This window comes from Nicotiana tabacum, chromosome 9 (assembly GCF_000715075.1).
Source record: "Nicotiana tabacum cultivar K326 chromosome 9, ASM71507v2, whole genome shotgun sequence".
NCBI classification, from domain to species: Eukaryota; Viridiplantae; Streptophyta; class Magnoliopsida; order Solanales; family Solanaceae; genus Nicotiana; species Nicotiana tabacum.
The window spans coordinates 24,976,973-24,992,084 of NC_134088.1; the positions used below are offsets into that span (position 1 = coordinate 24,976,973).

At 35.5% G+C, this 15,112-nt stretch overlaps 2 protein-coding genes across 3 annotated transcripts; both read left to right on the forward strand.

Moving 5' to 3' along the window:
- Nucleotides 1–623: 623 nt before the first annotated feature.
- On the forward strand, nucleotides 624–8,972 carry LOC107807155 (uncharacterized). 2 transcript variants are annotated; one of them, XM_016631481.2, is made up of 12 exons: nucleotides 624–869; nucleotides 2,243–2,371; nucleotides 3,016–3,210; nucleotides 4,127–4,174; nucleotides 4,248–4,376; nucleotides 5,041–5,165; nucleotides 5,464–5,574; nucleotides 6,300–6,408; nucleotides 6,516–6,634; nucleotides 7,237–7,390; nucleotides 8,135–8,279; nucleotides 8,553–8,972. In XM_016631481.2, the coding sequence occupies exons 1-12, from the start codon at nucleotides 753–755 to the stop codon at nucleotides 8,606–8,608; spliced, it is 1,437 nt and encodes a 478-aa protein (XP_016486967.1). In that variant the 5' UTR covers nucleotides 624–752; the 3' UTR covers nucleotides 8,609–8,972. The 2 variants fall into 2 exon arrangements, with proteins under 2 accessions (XP_016486967.1, XP_075077638.1); XM_075221537.1 differs by lacking the exon at nucleotides 624–869 and adding an exon at nucleotides 1,191–1,327.
- A 998-nt stretch (nucleotides 8,973–9,970) lies between these two features.
- On the forward strand, nucleotides 9,971–14,747 carry LOC107807154 (ER membrane protein complex subunit 8/9 homolog). The gene is made up of 5 exons (XM_016631480.2): nucleotides 9,971–10,367; nucleotides 11,189–11,335; nucleotides 11,437–11,499; nucleotides 14,103–14,269; nucleotides 14,368–14,747. Exons 1-5 carry the CDS (start codon nucleotides 10,158–10,160, stop codon nucleotides 14,396–14,398), a joined length of 618 nt encoding a protein of 205 aa, XP_016486966.1. The 5' UTR covers nucleotides 9,971–10,157; the 3' UTR covers nucleotides 14,399–14,747.
- The last annotated feature ends 365 nt before the right edge of the window (nucleotides 14,748–15,112 follow it).

Genomic DNA, 15,112 nt, shown 5'->3' on the forward strand with positions numbered 1-15,112 from the left:
GGGTAGTAGGGTGGGTGGTGACGAAAAAAAAAACTTAAATTTGAAAAACAAAAGCCTTTTTGGAGAGAGGGGGTGGGGTGCGTAGGCGTGGGATGGCGTTAAGTGGGTGGATGTGGGGAGGGTTGGTGGGGTGGGAAAAATTGAGAAAAGTTTTGGAAAATATTTTCCCTTCTCTCGATAAGGAAAATATTTTCCTTCAATTGGAGGAAAATGAGTTCATAAGTAAAATGTTTTCCAAAACATTTAAGCCAACCAAATATGAAAAAATTGAAAAATATTTACGGAAAATATTTTCCTTCGTACCAAACACATCCTTAATGTTTGGGATTTGAACGATTAAGATTCAGACCTTCTTTAAGTGTTAAATGCAAACAAACAAGGCGTAAGGTACAACCCAATTCTTTTTAATTTTTTGGTTCATGAAAAGCCCCACATCTCTTTCAAGCGCCAAACCAATATCCATAAATTTCCAAGAAAATCCCCCACTGCTAACTAGAATTCCAAGCAAACCGTCAAGAAAAATTAAATGAAAAGAAAAGAAAGAAATACCAATGTATTTTCTCAGCCACAAGCAAAAGAATGGGTTAATGGCTATTAATGTCCTTTCAATTTGTTGTTGTAATATTGAGCCATGCAGGCTCTTTAAAGAAACTACAATGTGGTCTCTTTAACCTTTATATATAGAGGCTGTAATATTGGTTTATCTCATTGTAATACTATAATTTACCAAAACCAATGCCTTGTGAAGAATTATGAATATTCAATTTGAGATTAAGGACTTTCAAGAAAAGCTATCTTCTTGTTTCAGACCTTGGCAACGTTCTTTCCAGTTCTGGATTCGTGTTACAGATATCTATACTGGTTATAAGGTACTCTCTTCATTTTCTTAAGTGTGCTGAGTGTACTTTGTTAGGAGAAATAACCAATTTGCAGAGTGATGTTAATCCCAAATTTTGAAGAATTTGGGTATAGATATCAAACTACAACATTGTACTTCATCCGTGCCATTTTTTGTAACCGCGTTTGACGAGGTATGGAGTTTAAAAAAGAAAGAGACTTTTGAAACTTGCGGCCTAAAACGACATTTGTGTGGCTATAAATCATACCGTTAAGGTTAAAATGAGTAGTTTAAAGTTAAAGTCTTTTATAAATATAGAAAGATGACATTCTTTTTAGGTACAAACTAAAAAGTAGGGATGACAAGCAGTGCGGTGCAGGGTGGGTTTTCTCTTAACCCACAAAAATTCAAACCGTCCCGCCTCGCATAGCAAATACACCCGCATTCACCTGCTCCGCATCCACACCCGCGTCCACCCGCCCACACCCGGTTAACTTTTTTTCCCCTTTATTTTGTTAGTTTATTTATTTTTTAATCTTTTGGCTGAATTTTTTTTATACATTTATGATATCTACTCATACTTTTTATTAATTTTAAAGAGTTGCAGATTTTGTTGATCTTAGAAGTGTCAGACTTACTGTAAATTCCTTTTGGGTACTAGTAAACGAATTGTTCATTCTTTCTCCACATAACTTTTCTATTTAATCGCTTTGTTTTACTGTATTAAAAGTCTACTGATTTGGAAATACCGAATTTATTATGTTAGAAGTTAACTGAGCTTAGACCCAATTTCCATCAGTGTGGGTTTCATCTTCGTTAAGGCAGAAAATTGAGTTTCCTTCCTTAATGAAGTTATAAACCCGCACCGCACCCGTACAGTTTTTATTTATTTATTTATTTCGACCCGCACCGCACCGCACCCGTATATGTTTAAACCCGCCCCGCATGTATTCAAACCCGCACTGCTCCGCATCCGCATCGCCTCATTGACATCCCTATTAAAAAGGAAAGTACAACAACAACAACAACCCAGTAGCGTGTACGCAGACCTTACCTCTATCCTGAAGTAGAGAGGCTGTTTCCGATAGACCCTCGGCTCCCTCCCTCCAATAACTCCCCACCTTGCTCTTGGGGTGACTCGAACTCACAACCTCTTGGTTGGAAATGGAGGGTGCTTACCACTAGAGCAACCCACTCTCATAAAATGGACTAAGGGAGTAATAAATAGTTAAATTCTGGTTGAGCTAAATACTCTATCAAAAATTAGATGTTAATTTGAGACCGAAGGAGGAGTACTCTTTTTCGGTTAATTACTCTGTGCATTTTCCTTTATATATTGGAGAGTTATTTATTGGTTCATTGGCTTATTGTAGTATATTAGGGGTTTTAATTGCTCTTTGTTAGGTGTTTCAATTGAGAGTTGGCTTTGAAAAAGATGTGCAAAAACAAGAAGCAATGTGGGAGAGGCAGCACGAGTTTGCAGCTGACAAAATATATAATATGTGCTCTGACCTTGGTGGCTTCTTCCTAAAGGTATTCAATAATCTGTCTCTAAGATAGAATTTTCAATCTTGAGATATTATTGTTGTTATTAACTACTCCCACTGTCTCAATTATGTGATGTACTTTGACTGGCACGGAGTTTAAGAAAGAAAGAAAAACTTTTGAATCTTATGGTCTAAAACAATCCATAGATTGTGTGACTATAAATCATCTCATTAAGTGTAAAGCGGGAATTTTAAAGTTAAATTATTTCTAAATATAAAAATGCCTAATTCTTTTTGAAAAGACTAAAAGAAAAAGTGCATCATATAAATTGGGATATAGGTTGTACGAGGAAAGAAAGAAAAAAGAAAGTGAAAGATTGCTGCTTTCCTCCTTTCTAAGAAGTATTTAATGGTTTGTTTTAATAAATTTGGCCAAGTTTACATGAATAATGGACATTGGAATATGTCCAGTAGACTGTAGTGCAGTATGTTAGTAGAATAGCGTTCTTGAGGTTGATGTATTGCGTTAAAAGTTATTCTTCTAAGCTCTCTTGCAGATAGTAAATCGCCTCCATATTTCTCAATGATAGGAGGGTTTAAATTTTCGCTCGAAAGTTACAGTTCGTATTAAATACTTTGGAAATAGTTTTGAGGTGAGATTTGATTAAGTGGATGTGATGGTAATATTAGGTTGCTCAAATCATTGGGAAGCCAGACTTGGCCCCTGCTGCATGGGTGAGAAGGTTAGTTACTCTGTGTGATCAAGCACCTGCTACACCGTATAACATGGTCAGGGTTGTGCTGGAGAAGGAATTGGGTCAAAATTTTGATGAATTGTTTGAAAGATTTGACGTTGATCCTCTGGGTTCTGCTTCTATTGCACAGGTAACTATTAAGTTTGATCATAAGCATTGCTATAGCTCATCGTAGAGCAACCGATGCCGCAGAGGCGGAGCCAGAATTTGAAGTTTATGGGTTCGAAAGTCTTATACCTTTAAGTCATTGGGTTCTGAATTAATAATATGTACATATTGAATGAATTTCTTAAAACAAATACATGGTTTGGACCAAAGTGACTGGTTCGACCGAACCCGTACCGTCAATGCCAGCTCCGCCCCCGACTGATGGGCATTTCTCAAACAGATGTTAAAAATATTGACCTTTCAGCTAGTGTAAACATTTGGATTTAGTGAAGTGTGTGAGCCTTGTCTAAAAGCTCAGGTAATTAGTGAGGTGACACATTTGTTCATTTATTTTAGGTCTGCAACCTTTTCCTCCACGCTCCGGCCGATTCTTTTTCTTCTTTTTTGATTAATAGGTGGTGAAACATATTAGGCATGTAATTCACACATAAATAGGGCCCTATTTGCGTGGCAATGGCAAAAGTGTCGCCAGTTACATCTTTAGCAGATAAACGGAGGACTATCATTTCTCTCAAATCTGTAAGGAAAAGGAAGGCAGTCACAGATTTATCCGGTTTTGGTGAACCTCTATAGATAGGCATGAGAAGCGGCCTAAGTTACACTAAACGATTTTGTTCAATCTCCAGTACATTCTTAAACTCTATGGTTTATGTAGGGCCTGAGCCCTATCTCAATAACAGCAGTAGATTTAACCTAAGAACCAGCATTATACATCTCTTAAAGGGCCACATGATTTGAACCTGTATGACAGTTCAAAGCCAAATGAAAGATTATTTGTAAATGTAACAATTTTAAAGCTATATTCTAGTTATAAAGAGGAAATCAATATTATTTCACTCCTAAGTAGTCCAACTTGTGTTTTCTGTACTTGAAATTAGGTTCACAGAGCAAGGCTCAAAGGCGACAAAAAAGATATTGTTGTCAAGGTAAGAGAATTTGACTCATAGCATTGCAGCTTTCATGCGATTATAAGGTTCTAACATCATTGTCTTGCTCAAGGTGCAACACCCTGGGGTCCAGGAATTAATGATGACCGATATCCACAACTTGCAAGCATTCGCATTATACTTGCAGAAGATGGATATAAAATTTGATCTTTACTCTTTAACAAAGGAAATTGAGAAACAGGTGCGTAAAATTCCTGTATACGTGACTTCTTTGTAACATCAGGCCCTAACATTTTTGTAAAACAACTGAAAGTAGATGCAAACATGTTTTCCGGAGACGGGACTTCTTTTTAACATTAGTTACAAAACATTGGGTCAGGAAAAAATGTAGGTAAATGATGCTTATTTAAAGAAAATGGGAATGTTGAGGTTTCTGTTTCTTACTTCTCATCATCTGTACACATTATTATTAGATTTAAAGCCTTTAGATTTCTTTTAGCTTTGTTCTCAACATTTTATTTTGCAAATGATGATTTTTAATGCTTATATGTAAGTTGATTGGCGTTATGAGTCGATGGTCAGAGTTGTTGTTGATTTAACAACAACAATAACAATAATACCAGTAGTACTTAGTATAATTGCAACTGGCATTGAGCTTCTGGACATATATTTGATTTCGTAATTGAATTATCTCATGTGTGCAGTTAAGTAGGCTAAAAGTGCACTATTTCTTCTTCTAGAGCTAATTGCATACCTGATCCAAAGGCGGTTCTATTTTTGATCTGATAGCTTCCTGACGAGCTCATAGGCTTTTTGATTTCTTCTGCCTCCTAATTGCTCATAGTTCAAGTTTCTTCTGTTTATCCTTTTGTTTCAATAAACTGATTTCACTTCTTCCATCTAAGATTGGGTGTGAATTCAACTTCTTGAGAGAGGCTGACGCAATGGATAGAATTCGGCGTTTTCTTTACGAAAATAACAAAAAGTCCCCAGTTATTGTTCCCCGGGTGCTTCGAGATATTGTCACAAGGTGAACTGCTGCTGACCAATTGATGTTTTCATATTCAAATGTTGGTAGGTTTTGATATTCAGTGAACATTTGAGATGTCTTGCTGTTATAAGGTGGATCAAGAGATTGTTGAAAACTAAATTCTCACATCTTGTTTGCTTTCATCATTCCAACTACTAATAGATGTAAGTTAGGTTTATTTACTTTCAACCTCGGTTTGTCTGTATTTTCTGTTAGATTTATGAACTATATATTAACAATGTAACTTCTTTTCATTTACTTTAGTAATCATTTTTTTTTTGTCTAAATTTTGTAATAGGAGGGTCCTAATGATGGAATATATTGATGGAACCCCGATCCTGAATCTGGGAGATGAAATGGCAAAGAGAGGCATAAGTCCAGATGGTAAAGTTGCAGCAGTGGCAAAGCAGTAAGAAACTAGATTTCTCAGAATGAAGTTAGATTTCACGTCATATTTGGTATTCTACAATATTATGGTTCTAACACTGCTGTACTGATCACTCCACATCTTTTCTCTTCTCAATTTATTTTGGTCACCATCTCTTTCGATATATTTGTTATCTCTGCAAGACTAAACTTAACACAAAAATAGCTGGTTTCTGAATTATTCCTGAACTAACAAACTTTATGGTGATTGCGACACTTGTTCTAGGTTATTACGCCACTTATCTCACGAAAGATTCTCATTCTACACCTATATCTTGTTAGAGATGAGATTCTTCAAAATCTCTCCTCTCAACCAGAAGAACTTTTGAAGATGTCTCACCACCTACCTATTTATTAAAGAGCATAAAGTATATTCTCAAAAGCTACATAGCTTGAGATATTTGCCGTGCTAAAACATTCCACCACACAACCTTTACATTTGAACTTCTCAGCTCTTTGCCATGTTAACTATTGCAAAGACCTCCCTTTTTTTTCAGTAATGCAAATTAATGCAGAACTCTGTTATTCCTTTTCAAATATTTCCTAAAATAGAGAAGTCTTTATTCTCTTAATATGACTCTTTCAGTTAATTTATTTCTACATAAATTATTTATTCCCATACTATCATTACTATCAGTAGTTTCCAATTCTTCCTAGTCTCTTTTCAACGTCATTCAGCTTCTCTTATTTGGTTACTTGTGCATGCAGGAACATTCTTAAAAGTTTGTCCCTGGCTTATGGACAGATGATACTGAGGAGCGGTTTCTTTCATGCAGATCCACACCCTGGGAATATTCTAATCTGTAGAGGTGCTGAGGCAAGTATGCGTCTTCTCTTTTTCTTGTTTCAAAGTCGTAATCATATAAAAATGTTCTTGTTCAGAGTGCTGACAAGGATCATGCCATTCTTTTCTTAATTATTAAGGTTGCATTGCTGGATTATGGACAAGTTAAGGATCTTCCAGAAAATCTCAGGCTTGGATATGCTAATCTCGTTCTTGCTATTGCGGATGGCGATGCTACGAGGGCCAAAGAAAGTTTTAAGTGAGGAATTTACCTACGAATCTCCTGTTATATGTTCAAAATTGGTTTTCTTTCCGGTAAAACGAAATTGTGCAAAATACTAAGGGAAGGACTCAAAACCTCTGAATTAAAACCATTCTTCCAACAGAGAAAATGACTACAATAAATAGACAAGAAAATAGCAGTTTAAGTTTTAGCTAGTCACATGGAAATAAGTTGATAGTGGCAATTAAAAACAATTTTTACCCTTTAAAATTTCCTGCCCATAACTTGTAATTAAAATATCTTCTTTCAGTTTTGAAAAAGAAAATAGGATAAATATTAATGGGAGGATGAATCAACGTTATTGAAATGTGAAGAATTCCTCATCGGGGGGCAAGATTGTTAATGTAAAACACCCTTTTTCATGTGAAAAAGAAAACAGCATTAGCATTCTATTCAAGTGTGGAGAATGGAAAATGCAGTTGATTTCTTGGAGCAAACCAACTGCTCTTGTGACTGACTACAAAGATGGAAACGGGAAAATTGTTTCTGTAGGATTAATTAGAGTTGTTGCAAAAATTACATTATCATAAATACTGATATGTTCCAAGTCTTTGAATACCTCTCACTTTGAATGAAAGGGAGCTTGGCATAAACACCCTGAGCAGTTGTGAGGATGAGCAGAAAGAAATGCTTAAATTGGCGCAAGGGATGTTTGATACAAAATTACCACCTGGTGTAAAGACCCTGCAACCTTTCTCGGAAGAATCTTCGGTCAAAAAAATTGCAGTTGAGGTATGTGGTACCTGTGCTTTGAACCTCTGGTGTTTACAGTTAACCGACTTTAATCATTTTTAGCAAGGATCGCATATACTAGTCAAGAATCTATGAACTTTGCCACATGATACTACCTGTCTACATTAGGTCCACCCAGTTTGATTAGTCATAGATATTGAAGACAAGAGTTGACACAGCTCTATTTTGATAACCTCTCACTAAAGAATTTAAACTTGTTAACCGTCGGTCCAATGTTGGTGCTTCGGTAATAAGGAACTGGAGAAGTATTGAACAGTGTGTAGAAAGAGTTTCCCTTTTAGAAGGTGGACATACTTTTGGACAATCCAAAAGAGGGGCACTTCTGCAATTTTCTTTTCACCCCTTGATTTTGCAACGTAAAGTAAATGACTTCTTAGAATAGCATTAGGAGGATGAAGTGAATTTGACAAGTAAATCTCCTTTTCGTCTGGAGCTTCAGGCTCGAAAACGGACAATTCAGGAAAAAGAATTACGTTGGGCTAAAGGACTCTGGTGGGAAGTTATAACACGATGCACAAAATGTTGTAATGAGATGTAAATTAAAAAATGCAGTCTCATACCTTCTCAAGTTCTTTTTGTTACTTAGTAAAGTAATGACGCATTGTACAATTCTATCTGCATGTCCTTCACCCGCCTTTCTTATTTGCTGATTAATTACCTATCACATGTAAGGTTAATTGCGTACCAGGATCAAAGTCTAAAAACAATTCTATTTGATGTTAGGCTTTTCCAGAAGAACTTTTCTCTGTTCTTCGAACTCTGCAATTACTGAGAGGGCTTAGTGTTGGCTTGGGAATAAGTCATTCATGTGCTGAACAGTGGAGACCTATCGCTGAGGAAGCTTTGTACGATGCTGGCAGATTGACAGGTTAGTCCATAATACGACGTCTCCTTCTTTGTCCAGTTAATTAAGTCAATCCATATCTTGGCAAGATAATATGCAGTCTTTATATTTGTACCACTTTATCGTTGTTGTTGTAATTTTATATTTGTTGTTGGCTGGGAAAGGAGTTTGTAGTGATACACGGATGAGTATTTGAGTGCAATAATCACTATGGTTACTAAGTGAAGTCTTGTTTGATATACTGGCTATACAGCTCTAACAATGAATCACATCGTTATACGTCTTATTTTGTTTCAGCTAAAGATATGAAGCGATCACGGGGACATAAAACTAGAAGAAAGCCTGGAAAATAACATTTAGCTATGGAGAGGAGCAAGTATGAATCAAATCAGAGATGGTCATGTTGCTAATGTTTTGGAGAAAGTGCTTTTCATTTCAATTCATTTGCATTTGTAGCAAAGGTTTTCAAGGACAAGTGCAATTGATTTCATAAAACACTTCATGTCTTGTACTTTTTTCTTCCAGCGGCCTTAGAACAAAGTCTGCACAATTATTATGTGTCTATTGTGATGTGAACCATGGAACTCCGATAGTTTTCATCCATTTCATTGATCGAATTGTAAAGTCCTTATTGGAAGTGAAAAGAACAGTGAACCTGAACCTTTTGTGTCTTAAACTAGTTAAAGAATGCAAGCGGATGTTTGGATTGACTTAAAAGTTAGTCAAATCATTTTAAAGCACTTTTTTGCTTGGAATAAAATTTATTCCAACCGGGTGTTTGCACCAAGCAAATGGATGTGTGCCACTTGTCTTGCATATAATTTATTTATCACTTAACTATGATTAGGTCATACGCATCTGCACTATAATTTGTGACTCTCACAGTTAAACCGCTTGGTTTTGTATAAATACCAAGTGCAGGTATGTATTTACTTCTGTTTGTTTGGTGTTTGGCAAACTAAAGAGTGAAAAAGAGGTAGCTGGTTTTTTAGATTATATCCGTTTGTCCATACCCCTAAATATCAATATATAATTTCTAAAAGTTATTAAGATTTAAGGCAGTCAATCCCTTTTATATGTCGTTGGACTATCTTTAGTCTATTTTTCTCGTAATCTTTAAATCATATGGAAGTATTTGCAAAGCTTTAAAAATATAATGTTATTTTTTAAAGGGAAAGATTCAAATTTATCCCTTTTTCCAAATTATCCTTTTCGATATGTCTTAAATTCGCCTTTCATTCACCTATCGATCAATAGACATATGCCTCTATTTATCTTTCGATCCATGAAAGCTCACATCATAATTTCGTCCCTTATTTACCCCTCCATTTAACGATTTATTATATCGTTTGCAATAATTTTAAGCATATGCCCATGATCAAGTAGAAAGATTCAAATATACTCTAAGCGATTAAAAATATCCAAATATACTCATATGTGGCTTCAGTAGTATAAGCCACATTAAATCAAATTCTCACGGTGGAAAATCGTAAATGGGAGGACTTTTGTGGACCGAAAGATAATCATAGAATAAATATAGTATTTAATTTTCAAACAATAAAATCTAACAAAATATAGAATTCGATACAGATAGAATTATTTTTTTTATTAAAAATTACATACAAACACATAATTATTCTTCAAAAATCAACTTTAAGGCTAATATTTTTCAAAAACTAATATTAAAACAAAATCCAAACGGCCTATTTTAGTTTGGAGCCTTTCCCACTAAAGATGAAAAAGAAAAATAAAAACAAAAGAGAAAACACCAAAAAGGACTAATAGTAGTGAGTAGTGACAGATTCAATTTACACAGAGAGCATCGACTTCTGGAGACGTAGAAACAGATTATTATTGGCCGGCGCCTGCAAAAGGATTTTACAGAAATTGTTCGTGTTCGAGATGGGCGGCGGCGAATCAAATTACGAGATTCATCAAAACGCGTACATCAAGTTAATCCTACATGCCCTCAAGCACAAGACTTCCTCCGTCAACGGCGTTCTTCTCGGCCGGATATCCGGCAACGACACTGCCGTTGAAATCGTCGAATCCGTTCCGTTATTCCACTCTCAGATTGGCCTCCTTCCTCCACTCGAAATTTCCCTTATCATGGTAAGTCAGTCCCCCTTTTCTTCTATCAACTTTGCATCTAGAATTTAAAATCAGTGGATTTGAACTTAGTCTTAATGAATATCTGTAAATGTCGGTGTGGCTTACTGATCTTTGTGATAATCAATTTGAACTTAGTATAAATGAATCTGATATGATTTTATAGTTCAAAAAATTCATTACACTCTCACTGTGTATAACTTAAATCCTAGTATAAATGAATCCAATACGAGTTTAAAGTCTTAATAGCTGATGGTGTGAAAGATATTTACACAACCAGGTAACTATTAATTACTGGTTAATCATTATGATAAGCATTAATTGATACTCCCGTTTTTGTGTTTGATTGGCCACGAAGCGCATGAAAAAAAAATACTTTTCAAACTTGTGGCCTAAAATATTAATGTGGCTATATAAGTATGCCATTAACGTTACGATGGGAAGCTTAAGGTTAAATTATTTTCAAATATAGAAAAGTGTCATTCTTTTTGGAACTGGCTAACAAGGAGAGAGTGCCACATAAAATGGAATAGAGGGAGTTGCTAAGAAAAAATGGTAACTTGTATCACAAGGTAAAAAATAGTACATTTTCAATGTATATAACTTAAATCCAATACTTTCAAATTTGGGACAGTATCCATTACTTCTGTATGAAAATAGATTTGAATCGAGTATGAATCAATGTTTTTGGAGAATTTTCCAATAAATATATGTTGCTAGGGTAGAAGGTAGTGGGTCTCACTGCTTTCAGCTTAAATACACTGTGCCCTTCTACTTGTAGTTTATTTGGATCTCTGATCTTGTTCGAATATTTATTTGGATAGATTGAGGAGTATTATGCTGATAAAGGTTTAAGTATTGTGGGTTACTTTCACGCAAACGAAAGATTTGATGATTTTGAGGTTGGGAATGTGGCCAAGAATATTGCAGATCACATCTTCAAATATTTCCCTCAAGCTGCTTTGCTTCTGGTACCTTTTTGATTTAATCAACATAGTTCTAATTCAAAAGTTTCAATCTTTGAGTTTTAAGTTATAGAATGCTTAAGCTTAATGTTTCTTGCATTTTTCAGTTGGATAATAAGAAGCTTGAAGCTTTACTAAAGGAGGGGAAAGACAGGAGTCCTGTAATGCAGGTATGTGCATTTCATTTTAAGGAGCTATTGGCTTTTGAAACTGAAGCTTATAAGTGTATTTTTAAGTTTTTACCCTTCTGGTTAATTATTGATGTCAAATTTCGTATTAGTTCATGCCATTCAAATTTGAAGTTTGTGGCATTTAGCTTTACCAAGTACTTGACCAGTTCTCTATCTATTGTTTGTTCTTTCATAAGAAATTCTAGCTGCCTTATGATTTATCTCCTACAACAACTGGGTTCGCAGGGAATCTGTCCCATTTACGCCTCGTGATGAAATTAGTTGGAGTAATGTGGCTGCCTTACTCTTTTGTTTTTATCCAAATGCCGAAGGTTATTACTTCTTTCCTGTGTACTAGAGAACATGTTGTTGTTTGACGATAGAGAACTTTGCCCTATTGTTTTGATAACTATGGGAGTCAAGAAATCAAGTTCTCATCTAAGACTGTTTGTGCGCAATAATCTTCATTTTTCTATTTCCGCTGGGTGAACAAATATAAATCCTCCCTTCATATTCTATCTGCAGTGTTTTTAGTTTAGCCAGTTGACATGAAGGAAAAGCAGTTGATAATCCTTCTTCGCTGTCTACCTTCGTCATTGTTCTCTTTTTTCTGAAGTTCGATAAAGCTTCATCATTCTTCTCTCTATAACTTTTTTTTTGGAAAATACCGAGCATTCACATATGGTGCTTCTGCCACTAGCACATGCATGATGTCTCCACTGTTTCTATTTGTCATTCACTTTAACTCCTATAAGAATCTTTCAATCGGTCTTTAACTCCTGTAAACTTGTTTTGGTACCAAAGGAAAAATCAGCTCCAAACAGACCATAACAAGGTACTCTATACTAGTTGACGGCTGCTGCTACCATTTTCAAATTCGTTTCCTGTCTCTTTCATTGTGCAAGTAGTACCTCATTTGTATTTTTTGAGGTCTGTTTGAGAGCTTTCTATGTCGAAAAGTCCTATTAGAGCAGCTCATTGCCTGAAGTACTTAACAAAAATATGGTATGTCTGGTTGAAATGTTAAATCCCTTTCTAAGGAGATTATTTAAAGCTTGAATTTGGTCAAAGTTAGAAGAAGATTTTTTAGCTTTAGTGGCTGTTTCAAGATGCATGGAGGTAGACTTGATCTTTTACTGTGCATCCCTCTTTCCATCAGATGCTAAATTTAGCTGGAGGTTAGCCCAGTTCAAGATATATGTTTTAGATAATTGATACAAAAAATAAGAAAAAGATAAATCTTACAAAAAAAGGAAATCATCCATACTTTTGCGCACTTGGAGTCACCACTTGAGTCGTATGCGGGGAAACTTACATGTGTGGTTCTTTGGGGTGGGGGGTGAGGAAGAGCTGGTAGGAGCCATCCCCTTCAAAATAGCGTATACTTGGAGCTCAATATAAAATCATATTTTCTTGCAAGACCCGTTCGGATAGCCCAGTTCAAGATATATGTTTTAGATAATTGATACAAAAAATAAGAAAAAGATAAATCTTACAAAAAAAGGAAATCATCCATACTTTTGCGCACTTGGAGTCACCACTTGAGTCGTATGCGGGGAAACTCACATGTGTGGTTCTTTGGGGTGGGGGGTGAGGAAGAGCTGGTAGGAGCCATCCCATTCAAAATGGCGTATACTTGGAGCTCAATATAAAATCATATTTTCTTGCAAGACCCGTTCGGATAAGGGAAAATCATATGATTTATATCTTCAATTCAGTCACCCCTGTTTTGTCTTCTCAAGGCCATGGCATTGCTTCATTACGGATTGCAGAGGAAAATGAAATATTTTGTATAGGTGGAACCATGGAGGTTTGGATAGGTTAAATCTTCACCTGATATCTGTTGGGTTGGCTCTTCCTTTAAACTATAAATATCTTGAATATAGAAAGAATTAGAACCCCCACTTCGACAACTTCAGGAGAAAATAATATCAGAACCCAAATTTGTATTTGAATTGGACCTTCTATGTTCTGTTATAATCTGGATGAAGATGAATCACCATGCTTAGCTTGCATCAGAGGAGAAAGTTGCTTTAACTCATTCAGATGAAATAAAGTCCTTAGTTGGTTTCATCTGCATGGAAACAGAGAATTGTCTGGAATGAGTAGCTTCTTATGAAAGAGTTTCAATGGTTTTTAAGACCGCTGGCCTGAAAATCTTGACTTCAGAGTCCTTTTGCTGTAGTTTTTTGCAATTCATGATAAAATAAGTAAAGCGTTGCTGTAAAATTGTATCATTTGCCATGGGCGAAATCAGACTCTCTCTGCATCGTCTTTACCAATATATCCAGTGGTTCTAGATGTGATTATTTGGAAATCAGTTAGATAAAAATTTGCGTAGAGATACTTTATAGAGTCAATATCGCTATGCTCTGTATTAATTTGTTTCTCCATTTATAATTGTGTTACGTATTGCAATGCAAGCTAATTCATAGGTCTACCTACCGGTTTACTTTAAAGCTCGTTCTCTGCACTTGTTTGTGTCTTTGTCATTACTGGTCTTGCTTGTATAAGACTATGATTATTATAGATTTATACTTAAACAAGTTATTCATATCGTCATAATGGTTTCCTTTACTGTATGTCATTTGCATTTTATTCAGCTTTACACTAAGGAAGTATCTAGGAACTGGAAACTAGTGGGAGCGGATGCAAGCGGCCCTCTGAAAATCAAGGAGCCATCTGCAAATGTTGTCCTTCTAGATTATATCTCGTCAGGGAAATGGAAGGATATTGTAGATTTCGACGATCACCTGGATGACATTAGCAAGTAAGAACTATATACTGTAGTCTGCTTGAACCCTGCAAGTGTCCACAATGTTCTTTATTAGTTACTAATCTTTTGTTTCTGCTAATTCATTCTGGTAGGGACTGGCTGAACCCGGAGCTATTCAAGTGAAGTTTCTATGAGGGATGGCAATTATCGTGCCTTTACCGTGTGATATTTGGTGTTTACCCCTCCAGTGTAGTCGCTGAGTTTCTGAAGAAAAGAATCTAATGTCTCTGAATTGGCAGACTGATAAAAATACCCATTTCCTAATGGCTTTAGAATATTGTAGAAGATAGGGCCATATTCTCGCAAAAGTATGCATTTCTAATAGGTCAAACATGATTCTTGAGCAAAGACAACTCTATTTTGTATTGAATGGAACCCTAAGTTTTTATTTGGAACCTTAAATCTTTAGCTTCCCTGTATCAGGGGTGTTTGTTTCTAGTAATTTGAGGACATGTTCTCTTATTGCATAAAAGACACTTCATCTAAGAGCAATCTAGCATTAGATTATGATCATATAGGTCATGGACTAAATGTCAATTAGGAACGTACTAGAGAAATACAGATTTGTCGAAAGCCTTCCTGGGCAACGCACCCAAGCATCAGTTGTAGCAAGTGTTTCAAATGTTAAATTCTATTATTTGAATTATTTTATAAAAAAGAACTGTTTTTGTCACAAAAAGACATTCATCTATCATCAATAGAGGTGGATTTAGAATTTTAATTCTATGGTTTCATGAAAATTTTGGGCTCATATATAGTTCAATATCTTCAACTGTTTAATTATTTTTTATATAGATAAATTCAACTCTAGAAAAGTTATGAGTTCAAATGCGCCTA